This window comes from Pelodiscus sinensis, chromosome 1, assembly GCF_049634645.1.
Source record: "Pelodiscus sinensis isolate JC-2024 chromosome 1, ASM4963464v1, whole genome shotgun sequence".
NCBI lineage: Eukaryota > Metazoa > Chordata > Testudines > Trionychidae > Pelodiscus > Pelodiscus sinensis.
In genome coordinates this window covers 77,709,834-77,737,426 of record NC_134711.1, presented here as the reverse complement: position 1 = coordinate 77,737,426, position 27,593 = coordinate 77,709,834, and the positions used below count along the sequence as shown (strand labels likewise).

The 27,593-nt window shown below is 43.1% G+C and overlaps 1 protein-coding gene across 9 annotated transcripts in view; it reads left to right on the top strand.

Annotated features, from left to right (window-relative positions):
• ATP2B1 (ATPase plasma membrane Ca2+ transporting 1) overlaps positions 1-27,593 on the top strand; it is a 119,872-nt gene that overhangs the window by 54,306 nt on the left and 37,973 nt on the right. For 7 of the 9 annotated variants that reach the window (XM_075932896.1, XM_075932887.1, XM_075932895.1 and 4 more), the window contains exons 3-10: positions 2,864-3,061; positions 7,244-7,498; positions 7,580-7,705; positions 11,998-12,129; positions 17,817-17,855; positions 18,533-18,694; positions 23,486-23,700; positions 25,315-25,557. In XM_075932896.1, the coding sequence (XP_075789011.1) occupies positions 2,864-3,061; positions 7,244-7,498; positions 7,580-7,705; positions 11,998-12,129; positions 17,817-17,855; positions 18,533-18,694; positions 23,486-23,700; positions 25,315-25,557 (1,370 nt within the window). Of the gene's footprint in view, positions 1-2,863; positions 3,062-3,151; positions 3,438-7,243; positions 7,499-7,579; positions 7,706-11,997; positions 12,133-17,816; positions 17,856-18,532; positions 18,695-23,485; positions 23,701-25,314; positions 25,558-27,593 lie in introns of those variants that run through there. The other 2 variants (XM_075932897.1, XM_075932898.1) reach the window with 2 other exon arrangements.

The following is a 27,593-nucleotide window of genomic DNA, read 5'->3' as shown; positions in this document are numbered from 1 at the left end:
GAATTACAGTAAAACTCCATTAGTCTGGCATCCAGTGCTCCGGGACTCCTGATGGTCCGGCACCATCAGGAACCCGGAAGTGCTGGGGCAGCCGGACAGGCTTCCCCCATTCAGCTGCTGCTGAAACTGATCAGCAGCTGAATTGGGGAAGCCGGGAGCAGAGCAGCTGGGGTGCTGCTGGGTTGGTCTCGTAGCGCCGCCCCTGGGCGCTGCGGGACCACCCGGCAGCACCCCAGCTGCTCTATTACAGGCATCCCCGATTCAGCTGCTGCTGAAACTGACCAGCAGCGGCTGAATCAGGGACGCTTGGGGTAGAGCCGGACTATCGTAAGGGGGGAGCTTTGAGAGGTCTGGGGTGGCATCCTCTCCCACCCCACTCCAGATCCCTCATAGCCCCCCTTCTGATAGTCCGGCATATCTGATAATCTGGCACCCCCTGGGTCCTAAAGGTGCCGGATTATCAGAAGTTTACTGTAATTACAAATTTCTATCAATACCAAATGAAACAGTGGATTAGGTAATTCAGATTGTGGTAGGAACTTGATGTGCTCAGAAAGCTCTCAATCAATGAGCAAAGCTGGAAGGTCATGCCTAGGCAAAACAATGAGCTTGCTACTTCCAGGGCATCTGCTTTTTCAATGAACTCTTCATTGATGTGGGGGCTAGTTTTCTGTTCATATGGCTAGGACAGGGTTTTTTTGTATGTTACCAAATATACTGTTTAGTTGTGCCGTCTGTTCTTCGTGACTGCATCCTTGGAGCACACCTTTAGAGAGTGGGAGACAGGATTCTCTCAAAGGACTTAAACAAAATTCAGGGACTTGCAAAAGTGAGAGCTCCCAACCAGAAAGAATTGTATTGAAGAGTTAACATTGATGTTTAAATTTCATGCTTAAAATTAAAATGAGAGAAATGTATTTGTATGCCTGTTCCCTTACACCTGTCAAGGACAGTGTCCAAGTAAAGTAACTTGGAACCAGATCACTCAGGCAAACTGTGGACGGAACGTGTCTCGCTCACTAGTTGCTTAGACTGCAGGGTTTCACTAAAGAGTGTAGTGTGCCTGAGTGACCCAATGCTAGGAACAACAATACAGTCGCTACCCAGACAGCTTAACTGCCTGTATAGTTCTCAACAGTCTGGTATCAGTTTAGAAAGTGGGATGGGACCAGGCCTGGCCTTTGGGCAACGTGAGCGTGGCAGTCACCTTCGGCCCTGTGCATTCAGGGCCCCGTGGCTCCATGCTGCCCAGCTCCTGGCCCCGCCCAACCAGCTAGAAGCCACAGGGTCATGTGGCTCAGTGTGCTGCCTTGGGCCCCACACACTCTTTGGCTGGGCCTGGATGGAAAAGGTTGCAACACACAGAAATCTTTTTGGAGTAGGGTTTGGCTCATTTTAAGTATCTAGTGCGAATACTTATAAGTAGCCAGCTGTCTGCTGAATTCTCAGGTACAGCCTCAGTAGGGGCAGGTTATCTGTGTAAGGGCTCTTAAAAGTCAACAGCTATGTTGACTTGGAGAGAAGGAACCCTAAAGATGGATTAGTTCACAATTCAAGAAGGATGTTTAGACAGTTCAGACAAGAACAATGAGAATGATTTAAAGGATTATATCATCTACTTTATAATTAAAGATTCAAGGAGCTCCCTCTATTTAATTCATCAAAGAGAAGTTTAAGGAGTGAATTGATTAGTGTAGCAATATTGGGAGCAAATATTTAACAATGGGTTCTTTAGTCCAAAAGAGAATGACACAACCAATGACTTAAATTGAAGTTAAATTTAAACTGGAAGTAAGGTATACATTTTTAATAAGAGTAGGGTTGCTAGATGTCCGGTATTGACCTGGACAGTCTGGTATTTTCGCCTCCTGTCCGGTTTTTAAAAAAAAATCAGAAAATACCGGACACCTAAAATGTCTGGTATTTTCTAATTCCTTCCCCTCCCCTCCCCCCCGAGGGAAAAATACTGGACTTGGCAACCCTACACACACTCAGCAACTGGACACACCCGCCTGCCAGCCCTCCCTCCCCCTTCCACTTACCTGGTTCTGCAGGGGCTTGTCTTGTGGCTGGAAATAAAAACAAAATGGCTGCTAGCAAAAAAGCCTTTTCTTAAAGGGGCCATACTGATTCTTTATTTTTTATTTTTATTTTATTGCTTAATCTTTTGTTGGGTTCGGTTTTTTGTTCAACTTTGGTTCCCCCCCCCTTTTTTCCTCAACAGACTTCCCCCCCCTTTTTGGGGGGGGAGGGCGGGGGTGTTTGGTATTTTTGATTAAACGATCTGGCAACCCTAAATAAGAGTATTTAACCATTAGAATAAGGTACCAAAGGTCATAGTGGATTCTCCAACACTGATCATTTTAAAAACAGATTCATTCTTGATTTTAAAAGATCTGCTCTAGCAATTATTTTGGGGAAGTTCCATGGCCTGTTGCATTGATCAGACTAGCTCATGAAGTCTTTCCCGGCCTTATGTAATATAGGATAATTTCCCGGTGCTCCCACAGTGTGATAGCTTGACCCCCTACCAATTCAGTCTTTTCTATTGTCTAGCATAAATTACGTTCACATGCTGTAAATGACAATTCTCTATGAAATAGTATAAAAAGATGAATTGATAAAGCCTAAATTAGGTGGGTTTGAGATTGTTCCCTATTTTTTAACCTCAAGAATTTAAAGATTACTTTTGTATTATGTAAAATGATCCTTAAAAGTATTTAATATACAGGATCTGGCTGCATTTCTACGTGATTAACTGTGGTTGTATCAAGTGACACTTTAGCTTATACAGTTTCAAGAATGGAAAATGCATATGATTATATAAAAAAGCCTCTGAAATTACTTCTTTTAAATATTTTAGGTCTAAGTGGAAATCCAGCAGATATAGAAAGAAGAGAAGCAGTGTTTGGGAAGAACTTTATACCTCCTAAAAAGCCAAAAACATTTCTTCAATTAGTATGGGAAGCACTACAGGATGTTACCCTTATTATATTAGAAATTGCAGCCATAGTATCGTTGGGCCTTTCTTTTTACCAGCCTCCTGGAGGAAATGAAGCACGTAAGTAAACCTTGAAGCAAAAAATATTTAATATATGTAAATTGCGGTGATGTGAAGTTTCAGTTCTAAATTTTACATAAGATCAATTTTAATCAGCCAGTGGGGACCCAAGAACTTTCTAATTCAAAGTATTTTTGCTTTCCATTTCATTTCCCTACTGGGATAACATTAGCATAAAAACAGGCACATTGGAATTGCTATTAAAAATGTAACCAATTTTCCTAGGTCATAATATCCAGTGTTCAAATTGACGCTTGACTGTGAAGCTGATGTCCTACGCAAGCTTGAATACTTCAAGTGGGGCAAAAGTAGCAGGAGCTGCTGGACTCTTCAAAAGCAAATAGCCCACACAGTTCCTGTTTTCATGCAATGAAATGTAAATGAATATTTAGCTTTTCTCTCTCGAAGAGACTGAATAAGCAAGACTGTTTCCACATAGTGTTCACCAAGTTTTTTTTCCACTGGGAGTTGGCATGTCTAGCAGTCTTCTGTTTCCCATTTGTAAATGATAGCTAGCACTATCTTTGATCCTCCAATTCAGAAATGAAAAGGGTTTCTTGCAGTCACTCAACTGTCAGTTTAAAAACTTTGCCACCTGCTTTTGATCAGGCCTTCAATATCTCTGTGTTTTTTTTTTTTTGGGGGGGGGGAGGGGCAGCTGATTGGGTTTTTTTTCCCTTGACCAATATAGTGGTGGTTTTCTTGCTTTGACAAGTTTAAGCAAGAATGCAAAGAAGTCTAAATAAAAGCAGGCGTACAATTATTTATTTCCAGTCTAGTGCTCTTTCATCCCATTCCCAGCCATCTTTTGTGAGGTAGTAGAAGTTGACACCAGCCATCAAGACCACCCTGTCCTTTCTGCATAGGTAACTTATAGCTAAGAACTCTGCTATTCTTCGCAAGTTCCGTTTAGACAGACTAGTTCTTGTGACTGGTCACAGGTCTGAATTACCAAGCCTTTTTCTCAATTGAGCCATCTGTTTCAGTATCTGTCAAGGAATCTTCTAAAACTGTTCAGACCCTATGTGATTGAATTTGAGTGGCTTTTGCTGTTTCAGAAACTAGCATAAATATCAGCTAAACAGAATTCTTAGGAAACCATCCTTGAGCTATAGTCCTAGCAAAGTGGATTTCTTCCACTTTGCAATGTAATGTAAAGTAAAATCACTGTTTAAAAAATCATAACTTAAATCAGCAGCAGGATACATTGATTTTTTATTATTTTGCATTTGAACTTTTTTAGTTTTTTCTGAAAGTTAATTTTCATTTGTTGATAGAATTAAATGTGGATAGCAATTAATTATAGCCTTTGCGCTAAATTTAGTGTTTTGTGAACTAGGAGGCTACAATAGATTTGTACACATTTATTTAAGCATAAGTGCGGAACAATATTCTTAGATTTTTATCTGAACTGTTACTCTGGATGGAAACTCGGATTTAAAAAAGGCCTTTGAAAATGTTTGTATTAGATAAATATAACAAATGTGGTGGCTACATAAGAAAAAACAAGTTTAACAAACATGTTTTGCATTTAGGGTTGCCAGGTGTCTTGTTTTTAACCGGACTGTCCGGTATTTGAGCTTTCTGTCCAGGAAACAAATTGAGAAAATACTGGACACATAAATGTCCAGTATTTTCTAATTAAGTTTTATTGTTATCCATGAGCAGGGCTTGACAAATTATACAATCTATTCTTCCGTGGTGAGTAGATCGTAACCTGTAAGAGCCGGGTTCCGGCGATCTGCGCATGCGCAGATCGCTAGACAGTGCAGCTGGCGAGCCCTGATCATGAGTATCAGTAAGTAGTTGCATACTGTGTGAACGTGTCTACCAGCCATGCAGTACACAGTTACACAGTAGAAAGGAGGGTGACCGGGGAGGGATAGAATCCTGGGACCAGACTCACCCGTGCACCCGGGTGGGATGAGAAGCACCCCGGAATCCTCATACTCCCAGGTCAGCCCTGCTCCCCGCCAACCGGTTTCTCCCCTGGCCAGCCCTGCTCTCCCCGAATCCGTCCCGGCCAGCTCTGCTTCCCACCGGCTGGTTCCTTTCCCCGGACAGCTCAGCTCCGCTCCCCCCAACCCGCTCCTGTCCAGCCCTGATTCCCGCTGGCCAGTCCTCTTCCCCGTCCCTCCCCTTTTCTGAGATCATGTGTGTCGGGTGGGTGGGTTTTTTTAAAGCCATCTGGTAACCCTATTTGCATTTAAAAATTATTTATAAAACTAAAGTGTTAACTGTAGTTATCAGAATTGATAATTTGTGGTCATCATATCCTTGAAGACTTTAGAACTAGTAGATTTCATCTTCTCACCTAACTTTCTTAGTCATAGGCTGGAAGAGCAAAACGAACTTTTCTTGCTTTTTCAATTCCCAATTAATTTCTTAACTTTGAATATACTAGCCACTGAACTGACCTAATCAAACTGAAATTAAAGCTTTCTCTGTATCCTCAGAAGAGGTTACTGCTATCAAGAATTTCTACAAAATTTGCATAGCACTTCTACAAACTTTGGTTCCAGGTGCTTAGCCAGTGCCTTCTATCAGCTCAGTGATTTGGCTTTCTCTACAAGCTGACAACAAATACATGTATACTGATTAACATAGAGTAACATTTGTATTTAATAGATTTTTACAAGTTTAGTGCTTAACCTAATTTATCAATTTCAAATTAATTTTTTTTAAATAAAGAAACAAGTATGTATTACTAAAATCTATTCAAAATTTAAGTCCAATTTTAAAAAAGCCAACTGGATTTTTTTAAAATGGCTTTTATCCACAATACCTCATACTTTTGATTTAATGGTAGATGTTAAATCAAAGCTTTAAAAGAGTAACTCATTTTGGTTTTGTTCTGACTTAGACTATTTCAGAAGTTATAAGAACTGTACCTAGTTCACCATTTGTTCAGTCTTCCAGAACTTGGTACATCATGCAGATACTCCTGCTGCTGTCAGTTTCACAACTACCTTTTTTACAGTTTTAGAAGCACTAACATTGATGTTGTAGTTTCTTGAAAATTTCAATTTTTTTTTTGCCAAAGCGTGGCTTTAATATTTTGGAGAAAATCATCGTTGAAGATTTTTCCTCTGTGACATTTGGGTATGGGGGAAAACATTTATTCATTTAAACAGAAGTTAAAAGCATTGTCTGCTCTGAAAGTCTTGAGGGTCTGCCAGAGTATAACTAGAAACTTGTGTGTGTGTGTGTGTGTGTGTGGTTTAATATCTCTTTATTCAGTTAAGAACTGGAGAAGAAATATACCAGGTAATGTATTCAGTCAAAGGTACATAAAATAAGATGGTGAAAACCCATTAGCAAAGTTAAGAGCAACTTTTGGGAGAAATCTGTGTCCGTGTGGCACATAACAGTTGAGATTGGGAGAGTACTAGGGTTTTTTGTCATAAAGATGTTGGATCTTCTTGAGGCTCATCTTTTGAATAAGCCTCTAGCTACTAATTAACCGGCACACTTAAAGCTCCCCCTCATTTTAGCTACTGGGACAGCAAAGTGTTTTCTTTCTTGCTCATAACCTCCTCTTAATTGTTTTGAGGAGAATGAAAGGGGAGATTAAATACCGGCTATTCTGCTACTCCACTTCACATTCTCATGTGGGGGAGAAAGGTCCTGTTCCTCTGGATCTTCCTCCAGTGGCTCATAGCTTTTTCCAAGCAGCCAACAGAGTGAAAAAGGCACTAATCTGTTTCATTATTGGCAGAGTTCTAAACAGTAGAAGGGCAATTGACCAAAATCTTGTCATTTGAGCAGCTATTGGGTAAAAGTGGAAAAATACAGACTTGCTGGATCTTACTCCAGGACATACATTAAATTAGGATAGCTGTTACCTTTTGCATTGATATGGATGCTAAAGATTTTCAAACTTAAGCACCTGACTCCAGATAGCTAAATAAATGGTCTGATTTTTAAACTGCTGAGCATCTAGAATTCCATCAAATCCTCCTTTGCCTTTCTGAGTTTCTGAAATAAGCTGTTCCTCCTCTCAAGGTCCTACTTGTTTCTTCTCTCTCTGGTAACCTCTGAATGAAATGTTGACTAGCGTTAATTTAAGTATTTCTTAGGAAATTATTTATCAGACTTAAGTCTATGTAAATTTACTCTTGGTGAAAGCTATATGGATTACAGAGGGGTCTGTTTCTGACCTTTTAAGTCTTTTTCTTACAGTATGTGGAGCAGTGACTGTCGGTGAAGAAGAGGGTGAAGGTGAAACAGGTTGGATTGAAGGAGCTGCAATCCTCTTATCTGTAGTGTGTGTGGTATTGGTAACTGCTTTCAATGACTGGAGTAAAGAGAAACAATTTAGGGGGCTGCAGAGCCGCATTGAACAAGAACAGAAGTTCACTGTCATCAGAGGTGGACAAGTCATCCAAATACCAGTAGCTGACATAATTGTTGGGGATATTGCACAAGTAAAATATGGTGAATATATGTTCTACTCAATTATTTAACTTCCTTAATAGTGTGCTTTGAGTTGGTAATTTTCAATGCTCTGTATTTTAGGTGATCTTCTGCCAGCTGATGGTGTACTTATTCAAGGAAATGATCTTAAAATTGATGAAAGCTCATTGACTGGAGAATCAGATCATGTTAAGAAGACTTTGGATAAAGATCCTATGCTGCTGTCAGGTAAATATATATATTTAAACCATAGAATGGAGTAGTTGATACTAGGCTACAACTGATCCTGGAACTTGTGTATTTCTAGAATTCTGGCTTGTACAGTACAGGCAGTCCCCGACTTATGCGGATCCGACTTATGTCGGATCTGCACTTACGAACGGGGCTTTCTCGCCCCGAAGGTCGAGGTGGCGGATTGCTACCTGCGAGCTCCGGGGCGAGAGAGCCCCGTTCGTAAGCTGCTCCGGTGCCCCTGGTCTGCTGGAGACCGTCTCCAGCAGACCAGGGGCACTGGGCGGGTTCCCGCGCTTCTGAGGCTTTGCCAGAGCAAAGCCTCAGAGGCGCGGCACCCCGCTGTGGCTGCGGCTCTGCTCCCCGTGTCCCTGGTCTGCTGGGGGGGGGGGGGCGCAGCTAGTGTGCCCCCCCCCCAGCAGACCAGGCTTTTGTTTTGGACCCTGGGGCAGAGCAGCTGGGGGGCTGCCGATTGGTCCTGCAGTGCTGCTCTGGGCACTACTGGACCAACCCAGCAGCACCCCAGCTGCTCTGCCCCAGGCGTCCCCAAGTCAGCTTCTGCTGAAACTGACCAGCACTGACTACAGGAAGCCCGAGGCAGAGTTGCTCTGCCCCGGGCTTCCTGGAATCAGCTGCTGATCAGTTTCAGCAGCAGCTGACTTGGGGACGCCTGGGGTTCTTAAGTTGATTCTGTATGTAAGTCAGAACTGGCGGTCAGTTTCAGCAGCGGCTGAATCTGGACGCCAGTTCCGACTTACATACAGATTCAACTTAAGAACAAACCTACAGTCCCTATCTTGTACGTAACCCGGGGACTGCCTGTATTTCGTTGCCAGTGACCTTGTTCCGAGGGCTTGTGCTATCAGGACTCTTCCCTCAATGGCAATGTCTAATAAGTCTGTATATGTTAGCTGTTTTTTTAACCGGAAAGACTCTCTACTAAAAATGGGCTGTCCCTGTTCTCATTTTATATGTAAACCAGATGTGAAAGTTTAATAAAGTTGTGTTTATCCATTCCTGTAGCTACCAGAAAGCTCTCTAAATCCAGCACTTCTGATTTCCATTCAAAGTCTGGCTTAGTCTGCTTGATGCAAGGCCAGCAAGTTTCCTACTTGGTTCCCGAGAAGCAGCAACAGGTCCCTACTGCTCTTGGGTGGAGGAATGGCTGTGGGGAGCTCTGTGTGCTGCCCGTTCTACCCCAAGTGATGCTCTGCAATTCCTAATAGCTAGGAACTCTGGCCAATAGGAACTGGGAGGGGTGGCAACTGCAGGCGCAGGCAGGATGCAGAGGTGCCTAAACGCACCCCCGCCAAGGAGCAGCAGGGACATGTCACTGCTTGTTGAAAACTGCCTCAGGTGAGCACTGTGCAGATCTAACCCCATCCCACATGCAAACATCCTCCCAGAGCCTGCACAGTCTCCCATCCCTGAGCCACCTCGCATAAAACTTCCTCCCTGAGCCCCACACCACCTCCCACACTAATTCTCTGCTTCAGCCCAGATCCCCCTTCTCACCTTGAATCCCTCATTTCTGGCCCTACACTGGATACTGCACTCCCAGCCCAGAGTCTGTACCTCCACCCACACTCCAGCTCGGCACCCCTCTCCTCTCCCCCGCCACACGTACTCCAAACTTAATTTACCAGAATATTTGACTAACCAGCACCCTGCACTTCCCAATGTGCTGGATAATCAAGCATAAGGTTTACCTTTGAAATACCAGAAATATCAAGTTTGCTCTAGTCTTGATTTTGTTGAAGGATTTGTTGGATGGCTCATTGTGTGTGATGCCTTGCACCTGAATTGAAAGAGAAGTATAGAAGCTTTATGAACAGTGTTATCGATTCATAATATTAACCAGGGAAGCTAAATTTTTTTTAAAAGTACCTAGACAGTTTTTTAAAAATGCCTTCAGTTTTGTGTCTTATGCCATTTTGTCATTGCTTGAGTATTTCATTCTCAATCTCAGGGCAGCCAATAGGAAACTCTTAATACAAAGCACAAGTATAGTGAGTGTGTAGAATCTTTTAGCTCTGCTCTACATAAGTAATTTCAGCCTCTTAGCTGTAAAGGAGAGAACATTGTACCTCACCACTTATCAAATCTCAGCCATTTCTGCTCTTAGTTTTAAAAAGTCATTTTTCAGTCTCTTACAAGGTAGCTGGCCAAGGAGAATTTTTTACTAGTACAGGCAGTCCCCGGGTTACGTACAAGATAGGGACTGTAGGTTTGTTCTTAAGTTGAATCTGTATGTAAGTCAGAACTGGCATCCAGATTCAGCCGCTGCTGAAACTGATCAGTTTCAACAGCGGCTGAATCTGGACGCCAGTTCCGACTTACATACAGATTCAACGTAAGAACCCCAGGCGTCCCCAAGTCAGCTGCTGCTGAAACTGATCAGCAGCTGATTCCAGGAAGCCCGGGGCAGAGCAACTCTGCCTCAGGCTTCCTGTAGTCAGCCGCTGGTCAGTTTCAGCAGCGGCTGACTTGGGGGTGCCTGGGGCAGAGTAGCTCGGGTGCTGCTGGGTTGGTCCAGTAGTGCGGCCGCTCCTCGGAGCTACTGGACCAACCCGGCAGCACCCCAGCTGCTCTGCCCCAGGCGTCCTGATTCAGCCACTGCTGAAACTGATCATCAGCAGCTGAATCAGGACTCCTGGGGCAGAGCAGCTGGGGTGCTGCTGGGTTGGTCCAGTAGCGCCAAGGAGCAGTGCTGTGGGACCAACCGGCAGCGCCCCACCTGCTCTACCCCGGGCTTTGCTGCGTTCTCCCTCCCCCCCCTTCCCCCCCAAGCAGACCAGGGAGACACTGAGCAAAGCCGTGGAGGACCTGGGGCCGGACCCGCAGTGCTTCCAGATCAGCTGGAAGCGCCGTGGGTCCGGCCTGGGTCCTCCGCCCCTTTATTCCCCGTCTCCCTGGTCTTCTGGCTCCCCCAGCAGATCAGGGAGACAGGGAGCAGCTTTTCTGGCCCCGGAGGAGGCGGGCGGCGGGACCAGGCATCCTGCTGCTCCAGTCCTCCGGGGCGAGAAAATCCCCGTTCGTAACTGCGGATCTGATGTAAGTCGGATCAGCGTAACTCGGGGACTGCCTGTAGTTGTAAACAAGGGAAGAGGAAGAAATTCTTGGCCAGTTTATAGCATTGCTGTAGCCAAATCACAATATCTGCTTCAGCTTTCCTTATTTACAAAACTCAAATTGTGCTTCTCTCAGGGCTAATGGAACACTTAACTATTTGCTGAGGAGTTGGAAATTCCTGGGTGCAAATGGGGTTGAGTTTCTCAGACTGTCTGATTAAGCCTGGCAGTGAGAGAGAAGGATGTAATAACTATCTTAAAATGTTAACTAAATATGTATTTGCTGGATTTAGAATAAGTTAGAGATTCACACAATTTAAGGTATGGAAAAGACTATACTTTATAAATGTTTATATAGTTTCAGATTAATCTGTCATTAAAAATCAATTCACATTAAACTTGGTCAGAATTGTGTTGGATACCCCAACTGTATTTCTATACCTTAACATAATTTAGATTTTTTTTTTAAATTTAGTCCAAACTTTAAGATACTTAGTTTCATAATGCCTGGCTTTGAAATAACCATGACATCCCTATATGGTACTTTTATTCTAAGCTGCTGATATATGTACTCTTAGCCTTTTCTTAATATTTTTTTAGACTAGAATTTATTTTGCTGCCAATACAGTACTTACTCTTTAAAACTTGCCTTCTTACTGCTTGTGCAGTTGTAATATTGATGCTAGCTTTTTAACATAACTATTTGCCAATTAAGTTGTAAATAATAATGTAACTCTAAATTAATTGCAGGATTAAGCAGAATGAAAGCCTGGCCTGTGATGGGATGCATTTCGGTTTAAAACATGTTGGAATAGCAGAACACAGTGCAGGAAAATATGATGATGCTTCTTTAGATTGCCCTAGCATCAAATTAGTCTCTTAAGAACAGTCAACTTTCCTAAAATTGAACATACAAGCCAAGGAATTGTATTTTAAGCATTTGACTCTTCTTAAGCAAAACCAAGCATAACATTTATTCTTGAAGCCAGTACCTATTCCTTACCTTGTATTTTCTTCTGAATAATTTTAGTTGATTTGACAATTATGAAAATGCTTTCAAAGAACCTTTAATAGTATCAATTTTACAACAATCTTAAGTTTGAAAAACGTCCATCGTTAAAGGAAATGTTTTACTGTTCACATCAGAGACAAAATCGTTCATTGTATTGCTTTCCTAGCTGGCTACTTGTACGCTTACAGACAAGTATACTCTTTCAGGTACCCATGTGATGGAAGGCTCTGGAAGGATGGTGGTTACTGCTGTAGGAGTGAACTCTCAAACTGGAATTATATTTACCTTACTTGGGGCTGGAGGAGATGATGAAGAGAAGGAGAAAAAGGACAAGAAAAGTAGGCATTAAAACTTTAAATGACTGACACATGCAATGTTTGAACTTTTTTTTGAATAGAGAAATTAGGAGCTACTCCTATATAATCTCTTTAAATAAGCCATTATTCTTTCAGTGGGCTGTTTTTCAAACTTAAATGCATAGCACAATGAAATTTTAAATCCAGTCTAGAACTGAATACTTATGTAGTCCAATTTTTTTAAATATAGTAGATGGATTCAAGGAGAGAGGCTTATAGCAGTGGTGGGCAACCTGCAGCCTGGGGACTGCATGTGGCCCACTGGGGCTTTGTCCACACTGCAGGGTTTTTGCGCAAGAAGCCTTTTGCGGAAGAGATCTTCCGCAAAAACTTCTTGTGCAAAAGCATGTCCAGACCTCAAAGTGCATCGCAAAACACAAGTGTCTCCACACAGAATGACCATCAGATCACCTGTGCTTTTGCTGATAGGGGTTTCTTGTGCAAAAACCCCTCCCAAGTGTCTACACCTGCCTTTTTGCACAAGAGCTGTAGTGCAAAAGAGTTATTTCTCGTGGGAAAAGGAATAACTCTACCAGCAAAAGTCCTCTGTTCTGCCGATTTACTTGCGCAAAACCACGCTTGAGTTGTGGACTCTGTTGGTTTTTGCGCAAAAACCAACAGACATAGCTTGTGGGCCACACAGAACCCCAGGACGTTTTTGTTTTGCCGTTGCCCGTGTGCAGGGTTGCCAGACTCTACTGGTTTCCATCTGCATGGGGTTTTTTACCTGCTTGTTTTACTAAAGTGACATGCATATGAAGTGAAGTGCATGCTGATAGCACACAATATTGATTGTTAGAGCTGAGCAGTCTCTCTGTATCCAGATATAGAAAGTAACCAGTGAGTTTTCCCTGTCGTGAATTCTGCAGTTGTATGTTCAATAGTACAAGTCGCAAAAATTGGAAATTTTAGTTGCATGAATACCTCATGAAAATAGGGTTCAGGGGAAAAAACCTTGAATCTTACTACAGAGTTTCCCCATCTTATCAGTGAACTCTCCTTATTGGAGACTGGGCTGGATGATTTGCTTGATATCTTAAAATCTGTGTGTGTTGCCCAGGAATTTTTAAAATGTATATTATTCTATCCTATTGGTATCATCTGTTAAGGTCAGACTGATTAAAATGGCCTCTACAAAGCATCAATTCCCATGTCATTTCTTGCAGCCAAAAATGTTTCCATGTGGCACCTGCCTTCTCAAGAAGACAAATAATGGAGAACAGCTCTTTGGAAAAATTGGTTTAATTCTTATACCCTATATATGACTTCAGTTCTGACAACTGGCTATTGGTGCTAAGTAACATGAGGACTCCTAGAAGAGATTAAGGCTATCATTCACTAACAAATGTCTTTTCAGGTAGTTAGGAAAGACTTGTGAGAGGATTATTTTGCTTTAAGAAGCTAAATTCTGCCAAAAAGCTAATCATTTGTTCCTATCTTAAAATTCCATGTTCCTTTTGAGGTACATAACTCCATATCTGAGCCCAGAAACTTCCCTTGAACTCAAGGACCAGATTGCTATGGTAAATAAAATAAGTTTGAGGGAAAGCCATGTTAGTCTGTTTCCGCAAAAACGAGCAGTCCCATGGCAACTTAAAGACTAACAAATGCATTTGGACATAAGTTTTCCTGGATGAAACACACGTCATATGTTGCAGGACAGTTTATGCTCAAATTGGTTAATCTGAGGTGCTCCAGGCTGCTTCTTTGTTAAAACAAAACAGTAGCTGAAGATACAGTGAGCAATTAGTTCCTTGGGCAATTTTAATGGTAGCTCAGCACACTATCTTTTCTTCTGATTACCCTGTCTTTTCTCACTACTATTACAATTTAGCAAAAGCCTCAGGTAATGCAGGCTAATTGTTTAATAAAAAACAAACAAGCAGTGACCCATTGACATGGAATTGAATGTGGGACAAATAAGTTAATGCATCTGTCCCTTCTCCTTCGATGCTGTTTTAACACATTTTTTCTGATATAATTCATATTACATATTAACCAAAACAGATATGGAACAAGACAGCCCTTTTTGCAATCACACTCTTTTTGTTCAATATTGACCTGTCCCTATGTATAATCTGAAACTCTTTCAAAAACTAAAAACATCTTTCTCATAAATCTGGAAACTGCCTTTTGCAAATGCATTTACGGTGCAAAACTGCAGGGAAATAATCTGCCTAGATGAGGATCCAGAAATTATGAAGACTACGTGCTCTCTAAATTTATTTTGTAGGTTGTCAATGTGGATACCTTTCCAATTTCAGACACTAACTATTTGAGACAGCATTTGCTATGGTAATAAAAGTATACTTGACTAAAGCCATGGCTCCCTCCAGGGCAAAGAGAATAGTCAAGGAAATGACCTAGAATTCATATTAACTAAACAGCATGGAGTGGATGTTAGCCTTTGTCTGGCACATGCTGACTGTTTTGGTGAGTCTTTCTCCTACCCAGATAAATTTAGGATTGTAGGAGAAATTACTGCTGTGTGGCCTGTTGAATTAAACTACTGAATTACTGAAGTAACCAATGGGATTTTCTCTGCAGAAAATATAACTTCTTATTCTGTACTGGAAGCAGATTTGTAATGGGTTTGGTGGTGTTGCATATCAAGTTTCAGTTAATCTTTTTCTTTGGAAACAAATCAACTACTGTCCCGATAAAACATTTTTGTGTGTAAAAAGCTGTTGAAATGTAGTTCAACCTTGAATTCAGGTCTGTAAATGGGTTGTCTTAAGCTGTGTCCAAATTTTGGTCCTTTGGGGCAAGTGATGATAAAATGTGCAGTCATGTTTCCTGACTGCTACCCCCATCCCAAAATTGAGTGAAGGGCAAAGAAGCCTCAGAGCTGCTGCTCATTGAGAGCCACTTCTCAGAACTGGAACTATGTAGTCTTCCCCTTAGGACAAAGGAGAGTAGGGAGTGTAAGCAGGATTGAAAGCAAATAACTGGTGCAGGAGCTGCTGGAGCTTTCCAGAAAGGGCATGCGGGGCAGCAGTCATGGCCCCGCAGAGATAGCAGTTGCAACAATGCATCTTAGAATCTTGATCTTACCCCAGTTACAGCTGACTTCTAGGAGGGCTAATGTGGTTTTCTTAAAACAAACCATGATGTGAAGCTAGCCAGATTTTACATTTTTGTCCAGATGCTCACTTTGCAGTATATCATTAATGGGTACCCCTTAAAGTTTCTGGCAGTCTCTTGTATGGCAAATGGTCAGCCACAAAGATGTTAGTCAAAAGTATAGTCTGCCATACTTGTGTAGCTAGGACATTAAGCAATAGGACTGTCTTACAGATGCATCTGAAAAGGAAAGGTCAGTGTTTTAAAACAGGTTAGGGAAAAAAAAAAACCTGTTAAGTGGTCTATAAGGATAATACTTAGACCTGCCACAGTGCATGGGATTAGACAAGATAACCTTTCACATCCCTAATCTAAATACGTTAACTCAGTGTTTCCCAAATTATGGGCCATGGCCTAGTATTGGGCTGTGGGAGGGGGAAAAATACTGGGCCTCAGCATGGCTGCCGAGGTATTCCAGGCTCCCAGAGTACCCGTCTGGTGCCAGGTCCCCCAAGCCCTCGGCCAGGCTGGGCGGAGTCTGCAGCCGGATGTTCCAGGCTCCCGGCAGAGGCGTAGCTAGGGTTATGAGGTGAGTTCCCCCCCCCCCCAAAAATGCAGGACACACTTGATCTCAGATGGGGGCAGAGGGAGACCGGTTGGGAGGAACTGGGGACCGGACATCGGGAAGCAGGGCTGGGCAGGAGGTTGGGGGCAGCAGAGCTGGCCGGAGAAGGTCGGGAGGAGGAGGGGAGAACCGGCCACCGGAAGCAATGCTGTACGGGGGTAGTGGGGTTGGCTTGGGGGGTGGGGGAGAGAGGAGAGGAGAGCCAGCGGGGGGGGGGAGGGGGCAGGGTAGGGGGCTGGCCGGGGGAGATTGGGAGGAGAAGCGGGGGAGAACCGACCTGCGGTGGGAGGGGGTTGGGGAGAGCGGGGCTGGCTGGGGAAGACGGGAGCGAAGAACCGGCTGCCGGAAGCGGGGCTGGACATATGGACAGCGAGGCTGGCCGGGGGAGATGGAGAGGGGAAGTGGGGGAGAGCCGGCTGGCCAGGAGAGGGTTGGGGGAAGTGGGGCTGGCTGGAGGGGCAGCAGGCGGGGGGGGGGGGGGGGGGGGGACGAAGTGACTGGTAGGGAGTGGGACTGACCCGGGCACACGCAGGTCTTGGGGCACTGGCCATCCCACGCATGGTCCTGGCAAAACAGGAGTGAGTCCAGCCCTGGGGATTCCATATTGGCCCTTCCCACACGCCCCCTTGAGTAGTTGCGAACTATCTGGCTGGTAGACACACTCATGCAGGCTGAGCACATCTACCTGCCAGGCAGTTCGAAACTACAAACTGATACACCTAATAATAAAAGTTACCTAATGAGGAAAATGCCAGACATTTTATGTGTCCAGTATATTCTCAATTTGTTTCCCGGACAGAAGCCTCAAATACCAGCCCTGTCTGGCACAAAACTGGACACCTGGCAACCCTACCCCTCCTTGCACCCTCCTTCTTAGCCAGATACCCTACCCCCCAGTCTGCTCCTGCCTCCCAGAGTGCCTGTGTGGCGCTGGGTCCCCCGAGCCCTGTCCCGGGCTGGGTGGAGGATGCATCCGAGTGAAACAGTAAACATTTATTCATTTGTTAATATGCAGTTATATTTTTGGGTTGCAAAAAACAGTACTGAAAAAAACGGGTTCCAACTAAAGTAAAAAGTTTGGAAAACCCTGGTCTAGCCAGCTTTCTGTCCATCTTACAGTCCTTTTATCCAATCCATATTCCTTAACTTGCTGGCAAGAATATTGTGGGTGACCTTTTCAAAAGCTTTACTAAAGCTGGCACCGGGGGCTTTGGGAGGCCCAGCAACAACTTATTTGAATATTCATCATTTGCTTAATGAATATGCAAATAAATGTTACCTGGTTAACCAATTAAATGGGCGTTGACATCCTAATTGAGATCCCTTCTACTCCTGTATTTGTGGCTCTGAATATCAAAATATGTCTGACCCCACTACTAATGTGTGGGCTTTGCAAATATCTGTTCCTTGAGTGCAATGGTTCTTGGCTGCTAGCCCTGCTCCCAGGAAACCGGCTGCCACCCTGCACTGCAGGCTCTACTAGCCCCAGTTTCGGGCTGCATGCCCAGCCCCTGAGGCACTGGCTGCTCCGCGCTGCGGACTCTGCGGCCAGCAGGTTCCTGACACATATTGGGAGCCTAGAGCCCACAGCATGGGGCAGCTAGCTCCCTGGGAGTGGGGTTGATAGAGACTGCAGCATGGGACAGCAGCCTACTCCCTGGGAGCAGACAAGCGTTTACCCAGAAACATAAACATTAGCTTTTCAGTTAACAGGTAAGTTAAACACTTACAGCCCTAGTGTATCCTAGCATGCATATTTATACTTAAATTATTAACCTGTAGTTTGATATGCCACTATAAAACAAATTAGATAAATAGTTATTTTCCTCCTAACTATCCAGTCACATTTCTTACGTTTTAAATTGAGGGTGATTGTGAGAGAAACAATAGGTAACAGAAATAAGATTTGAGCGACCTAATTTTTTATTGCTTGTATGTTAGAGAAAGAGGGCTTTTAAATTATAGTTCCTTTGTTTTACAGGTAAAAAACAAGATGGAGCTGTTGAGAACCGTAACAAAGGTAATCTTGTAATATACACTGAAAAAACATTTTCGTATAGGTGTCTAATAAAGTGCTCATACCTTTATCTGCCTTTTCTGTACAAAGTTCAGTAGACTTCAGATAATCTGGAACTTTTGGGACCTAGGTGGTGCCGGATTATCGGATATGCTGGACTATCAGGAGGCACTATAAACTGTCGGGAGTACTGTACAGTTGGATGCCAGACTATTGGAGTTTTACTGTAGTTTGTTTAAATATTATATAGGTAAAGGTTGCCATAACCTAAATATGAAATTGTCCTTTTCAACTTGTGACTTTAATTGTAAACATTAAAACCACATTTTTCAACTTCACCCCAAATTTTCAAATGGTAGCCCATGTTAAGATCCAGAAAGGCATAGCTAATAATCTAAATAGAAGTGACCCTGAGTCCCTGTAGGTAATATAGCATTCATTACTACTGGTTACCTTGAAGTCTGTTTTTCCTTGATCAAAGATTACTGAGGGAGTGGGGATTATTGATCAACGGGGAATGACTGACTGGCTTCAAGCACACCACTAAAACTGATGGAAGTTGCAGCTGAATGCATGTGTTCAGCAACACTGATTTTTGGTGATTTGAGTCTGTCTGAACTCTTAACTATTCATTCATATGCAGTTATCCATTCATATATCCCCTATGTTTCTAAATCTAGCCAAAGCTCAAGATGGTGCAGCCATGGAAATGCAGCCCTTAAAAAGTGAAGATGGTGGAGATGGTGATGAGAGAGACAAAAAGAAAGCAAACTTGCCAAAGAAAGAAAAATCAGTTCTACAAGGCAAACTTACAAAGCTAGCAGTCCAGATTGGCAAAGCAGGTATGAAGAATGAAAATATTTTTTTTATTTGACACTGAACAAATTTGATGTCAATATTCTGAAATGTTGTGGTGGCCTTGCTCTGAAATAACTTCCTCATAGGGTTGTTATTGTTAAGTTAGCTTTAGTAGGTCAGTTCTTACCAAAAAAACAACCTTTTTTTCTTGTATCATAGTAGCTTATTTGATAGAACTATAGCAAAGTCAAGTTAAAGCAGATACAGGCTAGTTTTAAGCCACAAAGTTACAGTGAACCTGGCGTGTGCTTTTTTTCTGTGTATGATCAAATTAATGTATTGATGGTATCCGTTAAAGCTGTACCTTCTAGTGGCATATTCTTTGGAACATTGTTTTCTAAGGTGATGGCATGTAGAAATTTTTCACAAAATATACCAACTTTTACACTACATCTCACTTTGGCATTTTGTGTGCCAACACACACCATTCTTGGAAAACTGACTACTTGGAAATGTAACTATAAGTGTCTGGCTTTTATCTGAGCAGTAAGAATGTGGGTTTGTAATATTGACTATTGTACACCGTTGAAGGTGGTAGAAAGCCCTATTAGAAGGCTTGCTATTGAGGCACTTTCCTCTGGTCCCTCTACCAACAAACTACATGAATGGCATCATTATATATACATTTTGTTTTCTAAGTGTTTCTTTTTCATATTGGTGAATATTCAGGTGTGAGAATCTCTTCTCACTCTAATCAAGCATGTTGTCTATTTAAACTTGATTTTGTGGTGCATAAAGGCTGTAGGATATAATTAAGTTAAATTGCTACTAAAGTTGAGATGTTTTTGCATTTTTGACCCTGCTGTTCAAAAATGAATGGGTAAATGCATGTGAAATGTCATTATGGAAGCTTGTTTTTTCTTAAATTAAGTGTTCTGCTATTCCTGAGAGTAATGGTTTTGGAGACGAGCATTTCCTAGGCATAATGACCGATACAGTGAAGCACAGGTGAGGGAGCACTGTCCTCTCCATAACCAGTCACTTTAGCACGAAAGAGTAACTAGCTCCAAGGTCACTATTGGTGTTATGTAAGCCAGGGGTGGGTAAAGTCAGGCCTGAGGGCTATATCCAGTCTGCCAAGCATTTCTCTCCAGCCTGCTCAGCTGATTATCAGTTTGTGCATACGTACAGCCAGCAAAGTGTATTCAGCTGCCCTTCTACCTCCCTTGCTCCATCCTGAAGCTGAGCTGCTCTCAGGAATCTCCTGTCAGCTATGCAGAGCCTGGGGGAGAGAACGAGATGGAGGGGTGTCTCCTGAAGTCAGGGTGTCCCCCGCCATTTATACCCATTTCTGCAGAGCACAGGTCAGGGAGAGGGAAACACACAGTGGAACTGCAACAATCGGAAGCACAGGAAGAGTAGGGATGTCAACTAGATTAACCAATAAGGCTTCAGCTTATCAGTTAATCTTGTTGACCACTCACATTTCTCTCCCCCCCCCCCCCCCCCCCCCTTCTGCTTTTATATTAAAGGCAGTAAGGGGTGGGAGCAGGAGCGGGCTTAAAAGCTGGTTCCACACAGCACCAGCTCCGTGGTGACACCTGGCCCCACCCCTGTTGCTATCCCGCTGTTAAATGCGGAGCAGCCTTTGTCCATGAAGAGCTCGGACCCCTCCTCCCCCACGGACAAGGTCTGCTTCTACCCTGCATTGATGCTTCTATTTGAGGCAGCTGCCCGGGGTGGCAGGCAGCTGGTCTGCAAGGGAAGTTGGCTTTTAAACTGGCTCCCCTCACAGACCGGCTCCTGCTGTCACCCCACTGATAAAGGCAGCTGGACAGGGTGGCAGCGGGTTCCCCAGGAATGGGACTGGGAACGCACTAGCTGCTGCCCCCAAAAGACTATCGAGTAGTCGTGTAACTGCTAAGATTTCATGCACTTACACAACTATTGATATACCAGCTCTCACATCCCTACTTGTGAGTGTCTGTCCTAAGAGGCACTACTGTTTCTAAGTGCTTATGCACTCCTCCTTCCCCCACGTAACCCATGTCTGCAGAGCGGGGGGGGCGGAGACGACAGCAGAGCAGGACAGCTTTCTAGTTTGAGATACCAAATGGCTTCTCTCAAACTTAACCAGCGGCAGACGACACACACACACACAGTCTCTCACACACTGCCACACGTTCTCCTGTATCTGTGCCACACACATTCAATCTGTCAAAGTAGATCTCGCATGTAGTGTCTCTCTTCCACTCATAATATCTCTCTGCCTGAGGCTCAGCCCCTTCTGGGATGGGGGAGTTGGGCCTGTGACCATGTACCAAAAGTCATGAAGCCACCCTCCTTGCAAAAATTATTGCCCGCCTGCGATCTAAGCTAAAATTTTAAAATATCGCTTTTGGAATGCAGTAACAGTTTAATACTTGGTTTGTTGGGTTTGGGACATGTGGCCATGTATCGTTACAGTATCATGTTGCATGTCCATCTCCATTTGATACTTCTGAAGGCACGGTTTACTAATTAAGTTTTTACATATTCTCTCTCCTTAATATTGTAGATGGTTTCCACCCGTCCCCCTTGCTAGAAATATTTTCTTTAAACAAATTTCTCTTAAGACTAAATATTTAATCTAAAAATGTCTTAAAGACAAATGTCTACATAATAAAAATCCAATAGTTTCAGCTCTGTTAGCACATGACAAAATAAATTCTTGGCAAACAGTTGCTTGATTGTGCTTTTTAAGCCTTTTCATCCACTATTTTTAAAAGGACTTAATCTAAAAAAGACCTGTTCATAGTTGGTGCAATTTTAGCAAAATGCAAACACATGAAAATTATTATTGCAATAAGGCACTTACACAGCAATTGTTCCTTGATGTATGTAGTTAGGCTTATACAAACACTATATGCACATGGGGAGATACTTACTGGAAGAAATGAGGGAACAGAGCATTTAAATTTTCTTTGATGTGCAAAGATTCATGTTCAGTTTCATTCAGTGATTATGTTGAGGTGTTTCATGTATAATTCCACTTCCTTAATGTGTTCAATGCAAGTTTTTCCTCGTAAACAAAGTTTTACTTTACATTTGAGCTGCTCACTATAACTGTCACAAATATGCTTTGCCATGCTTTCTGTGATGTCTAGGGCTGCCCCTGAACGGAACGGGTCTAGCTGCCAAGATCCCCCCCCCCCCCTTCCCCCCCCCCCCCCCGAGAGAAGCCAGCATGCGCCTCTCCCGGGGCGACCCCACCCCCCCCGCGGTGCAGGGAAAGCCGGTGCGTGCCTCCCTGGGGCCAATAGCCTCCTCCCGCGGCGCAGGGGAAACCCCCCCGCGTTCCTCCTCCCCTGGGGCCAACCCTCCCCCCCATGGCACAGGGGAAACCTCCCTGCACACTGCCTCTCCCAGGACTTACCCCCTCCTGGCCGCAGGGAACCCATGCTCCAGGTAAGGCACCGGAAAGGGAAGGGGAGATGGAAGGGGCAGTGTTTGGAATTTGGTGCCCCGTGTAATTTGGCTGCCTAGTTTGCATATAGGCATGGGCTGCCCCTGGTTCCCTTACTTACGACTCGCTATTAAAGATGTATCTGTGTCTCTGCGCAAGAAGCATGTAGTGTAGCTGTAGCCAAAAAACCTTTTGTGCAAGAGTTTTTTTTGCGCAAAAACTTGTGTGAGCACGTCCACACCTCAGCACATCGTGAAAGTGATGTGCTTTTGCGCAAGAGAGTGTCCATACTTCATGGACTCTCTTGTGCAAGAAAGCTCTGATGGCCAGTCAGAGAATGGCCATCAGAGCACCTGTGCTTTTTCCCATAGGGCTTTCTTGCACAAGAAACCCCTCTGGAGCATGTACATTTGCCTTTTTGTGCAAGAACTCTGTGCCATTTTACTCTTGATTTCCTTGCGCAAAAGTGCATTTGTATGGAGGATCCATGGGTTTTTGTGCAAAAACCTTGCAGTGTACTGTCTGTCTCTGTCTCCTATCTGTCTAATCTATCTATATATAAAAAAAGGTTTTCCTGCAGGACAAAAGTGATGTTTCATCACTTCACCTTTTCTCCTGCCTGCCTCCTTCCTCCATCCCCTTTCCCCAGTGCTAAGGTGCCGCACAGGGTATGGGGAGGCCCCAAGAGTGGCAGCCACAAGCTGCACGGCACTTCCTCTCTCCATTCCACAGTGCTCTGGGGTGGGATGGGTTGAAGCCTGGAGCTGCATGGCTTTTCCCCTCCCCAGTACTCTGGTTGGAAGGGGCAGGCGAAACCACAAGCCGCATGGCCCCAGGAGCTGTGCAGCTACTCCCCTCCCCCTTCTGGTGCTTGAGGAGGGGTGGCAGAAGCCCTGAGCTGTGACCCTCCCCTCCCCCCCCCCCCCCCCCCCCCCACAGCTGCACAGCTACTCCACTCCCTGGTGCTCCAGGGAATGGAGGAGAAAGCTGCGCGCTTACCCGCTCCCGAGCCCCTTAATACACCCCCCACGCCCTTCGTGCTCTGGGGGAAGGGATGGGAAAGGTGCGGCCTGCCCTCTCCTCGGTGCTCTGCAAGGAGAGGCGCAAGGGGGAATTGGTGAGCATAGCAAGCAGGGGCACAGCCCCCTAGTCTCCAGTAATAATTGTATTTGTATGTTTGGGAGCAAGTTTGCAATAACTGACACATCAAAATCTTCTAATCTACCTGTTAAAAATAAAATCGCATTATGTTTGCCATTTTAAAGGACACTTCCATATTTTTGTATTTAGTCTGAAAATGAGTAGCTTTTAAAATGTGTTTGACTCTTGTATTATAGATAAGATGGAGATTTTAAAAATAACTGCTTATCCTTTTTCTTTTTAACAAAAGGTTTGTTGATGTCTGCAATCACCGTCATTATCCTTATCTTGTATTTTGTAATTGATACCTTCTGGGTTCAGAAGCGACCTTGGCTTGCTGAATGCACACCAATTTATATTCAGTACTTTGTGAAGTTCTTCATTATTGGAGTTACAGTCTTGGTGGTGGCAGTACCAGAGGGTCTTCCACTTGCAGTCACTATTTCACTGGCTTACTCTGTAAAGGTATGTATAAAAATGCATGCTTAAAGGTAGGTAGGCACATAAAATAGTTCTAAAATGCAAAATAGGAAATTCTACACTTTTAAGTGTCTTCATTGGAGACTGAAAATCTTTCTTATCTCATTCTAACTCTTACTTAACTCATTGTGTTACAGACACAATGAAAAACCAATGTGGCAAGTTGCTGTCTAATCCACTGTACAGTAACATAAAGACAGGGGTTCCTTGGGCAGTATAATATAAACTTGACACAAGTGAAGTGTCTGGACTTGGAATGAAAGAACTTCTGTTATATGCACATGTGCATAGTTTAGCACTCTAGTATGCTTGTCAGATCCATACCACAGCCTATTATATTAATTTAAAATAAAAAGTGTGTTAGGCTTTCACGCTGAGCTATGTAAGCTTTCACTTGTGCCAGATGTCGGATATGCGAGTACCAATTGGCAAACTTAGGCCAGAAATGATTGCAATAATTCCTCAGTCTTGGATACATGCTAATTATTTTTCTCCTACTTTTGAGTTAATATTGCAGAATAACTAGTACCTGCTATATAGTATACGGTATCTGCTACCTCTGGCAAACGTCAGATTCTTGGATTTCTGTCACGATGAAAGACTAAACACTACTTTGAGATGGATATAGTGCAGACAGTGACTGTATATTGCTTGTTCATGTAATTCTACTAATGTGCGTTTACTGCAACTTGCAGCAGTCTTGGTATTCTAGTCTTATAGCTCACTTAACTACCTTGTGGGAGCTAGAAAGATTGAAGTTGGGACTTTGAGCTAATGTCTATAGGTAAAACTCCTGCACTACTTTTCAGGACTGCCTGGTCTGTTTCTTTTGGCTGTCCAGTCCATTGCCACTTACTATTCAAGAACTAAAATCTAACATCATTGACTTATTTCAAACATTTTAAATAAAATTGTGTGATGTTCTGATTTTTATTTTGTTAGAATTCTAAGATGATGGCATACTTAGCCTTTCAAGCTAATAGGAAATATAGCACAGTACTTCTGTCTTGCTTTCTAATCAGTGAATAGGACTAATCTTGCTTCGTAAAAAATTGGGGCTGGAAAGGGCTCAACCTCCCTATATTGTTCATTTTTCTTTTAGAGCACTTGTAAATGCAACTGTCTCCTACAGCAGAGACATTCACCTTTGGAAACAGTTGAATATTCCTCTTCTGTTGATCAGTACAGAGTAGATACTGAACAAATGTCTTTGCTTGGAAGTGTTCTGCCCAGATCCTATTAGAGTAGCAATGTTGTTTGTGTCTCTCTTTGAGTAAATTAGCTTAACATTTCAGTATTGTTGATTTTTTTTCTCTAGTTAGTCACGTAATTTTGACATACAAATGCAGCAGAATATGGACTCTGGTTCTAATAGGTGTGTTTAAAATGCAGTTTATTGTGGCATGATGTACTTGGGGATACATTTTCTGACTTTCTATATCTCAGTATTTGGGTAGCCAACCTGAGGCATCTTTTAAGAGGCCTTACCTTCTGAAGGGGAAAACTAGCACTTTCTGAAGAACTATAAAGAACCAGAGGTTTTTGAAAGTTGAAGCTTTGGGGGTGGTTAGCTATTCATATTTGCTTTTTTCTTCATAGAAAATGATGAAAGATAATAATTTGGTGAGACATCTGGATGCTTGTGAAACAATGGGCAATGCAACAGCCATTTGCTCAGATAAAACTGGAACATTGACAATGAACAGAATGACAGTGGTCCAGGCTTATATCAGTGAAAAACATTATAAAAAAATTCCAGAACCAGATGCTATTCCTGAAAAAACTTTGGCTTACCTTGTAACAGGAATTTCCGTTAATTGTGCTTATACTTCCAAAATACTGGTAAGTGAATATCCTTATTTATGTATAATAGTGTAAAAATTAAAAAAACCATTGCATAAATAATTGTCATGTGTTAGCAGCTGTTTGAATGTGTATAAATTGAGTTGAAGACAAAGTACCTTTAACCTTTCTATAATGTAAAATACCCCAATATTTCAATTGGTTTGAGGATCTCATTCAGAATAGAAATAATGGCTTACCTTACAGTTGGCATTATTTTGAATTGGTGATTCAGAAATACAGTCTTCAAGAAGCAGATTTTCTTAATCTAATTCTTAAATAGATTTATGCATGTCTCATGTACTAGTGGCTGTATCCTCTGTTTGGAAAGCATCTAGCACTTTTTGGGTGCTACCAAAATACAATCATGAGAGTAGGATAGTGTGTGTTCACTAGATGTTATGAAGTACAAACGTGGCTTTGTTTTAATTGATCAGTTTTTATTCTTGGATAGTGTTAGTAGATTAAGAGTCAAATAGCCATCTTTGTTTATAACTGGATTTCTTTTCATATTGAGCATTTGTGAATGAATATTTTCAGTATCTGGATTACAAATTTGTTGAGTCAATATAAATATTGCACACAAGTTTGTTACTATGTCTAGCAGTTTGATGGACTCCACTTACCAGATTCAGCTGTACACCACCAGTCATGATCTCAGGAGATACTACATGCCAAATTGTTGGGGTTGCCTTCTGAGTAGATAGAAAAGTGTGGAGCATATAACAGAGCATGGCTCACTTGCCTTAACTACTAGGGATGTAAAATTTCAATTTGGCTAATCGAATAGTCGATGCTTCCGCCTTTGAAATGTAGCAACAGCCCCACAGCTGTTACTATGCTTCAAAGGTAAAAGAGCTGCAGGGAGCACAGGGCCCGCGGGGGGGCTTGTTGTCCCTGTGCTTCCTGCAGCGTTTCAAAGTCTGAGTCACCAGCTGAACCCAGGCTCCATGCAGTGCTGTTGCTTTGAAATGCTGTGTGCAGCCCAAGGCCAGCTGGGGACCTGGAGCTGCACGCAGTGTTTCAATATGGGAGCGCCATGTGGAGCCCAGGGTCTGGCCCCGGGCTACATGCAGCACTGCTGTATTAAAGCACCTTTTTCCTCTCTCCTCCTCCCTCCCCACCCCCCCACCCCCCTTGCTGCCTCTTTCTTATAGAGGCAGCAATCGGGGGGCGGGGTGGAGTGACTAGTTGACTAGCCTTTCGCATCCGTATTAACTACTCCATCCAGTTACATGGGTTTGCATCTGTACCTTTCATATGTTAGGGAGTATCAACCACATAGCTAAAGTAGGACTCTTTTCTGGAGGGGAGATAAGTTTGCTATCTGAAAATTGGGGAAATTTCTACCAAGCATTTGGGGGAAAATTTTACAAAGTAACCAGTGTGGCAGAGGGAGAGAGCAAGAGCCCAGTTTGTGTGTTGTACGAGTGACTCAGTGCAGAAAAGTTCATTCCAAGACCATGCCTTACTTTGCTTTGTCTTGTTTAGATGGTTTGGGGTCCATAATATGCTTGCACAGGAAGAGTGGTTTTTTTGGCAAAACGGTAGGAAACGACCATTATGAACGATTAGTGCTACAGTACCTGTGAAAGGGAAACCTTTTTTGTTCTATCCAATAATGGTGATGCCCTTGACTGTCTCTCCCCCCCTCCCCCCCAAAAAAAAGAACTCCTTCAGAGAAAAGAGGCATCACAATGCCTTATCTAGACCAAGCTAAAATTTCTAACTCACTGGTATTGTATTACAGAACCTGTGGAAAAAATGCTAAACCATTTATCTGCCTGTTGAAGTTGTTAAAGTTACATATGTATTGTTTAATCTGCAGAAGTCTCTTTCATTTGAAAAGACAAATGTCCATGATATGCTAATTATATTAGGCTAGTTGGCATCAACTAAAGAGAAATCTTGAAAAGACTTAATGGGTTTTTTAAAGTACAACAAAATAAACAGTGGATTAACTGATATGAAAAACATTAAATGGGGGAACCTTTTGTTAATTGGAGGGCTTTCTAGTGTCTGCCAGGGTCAGTTTT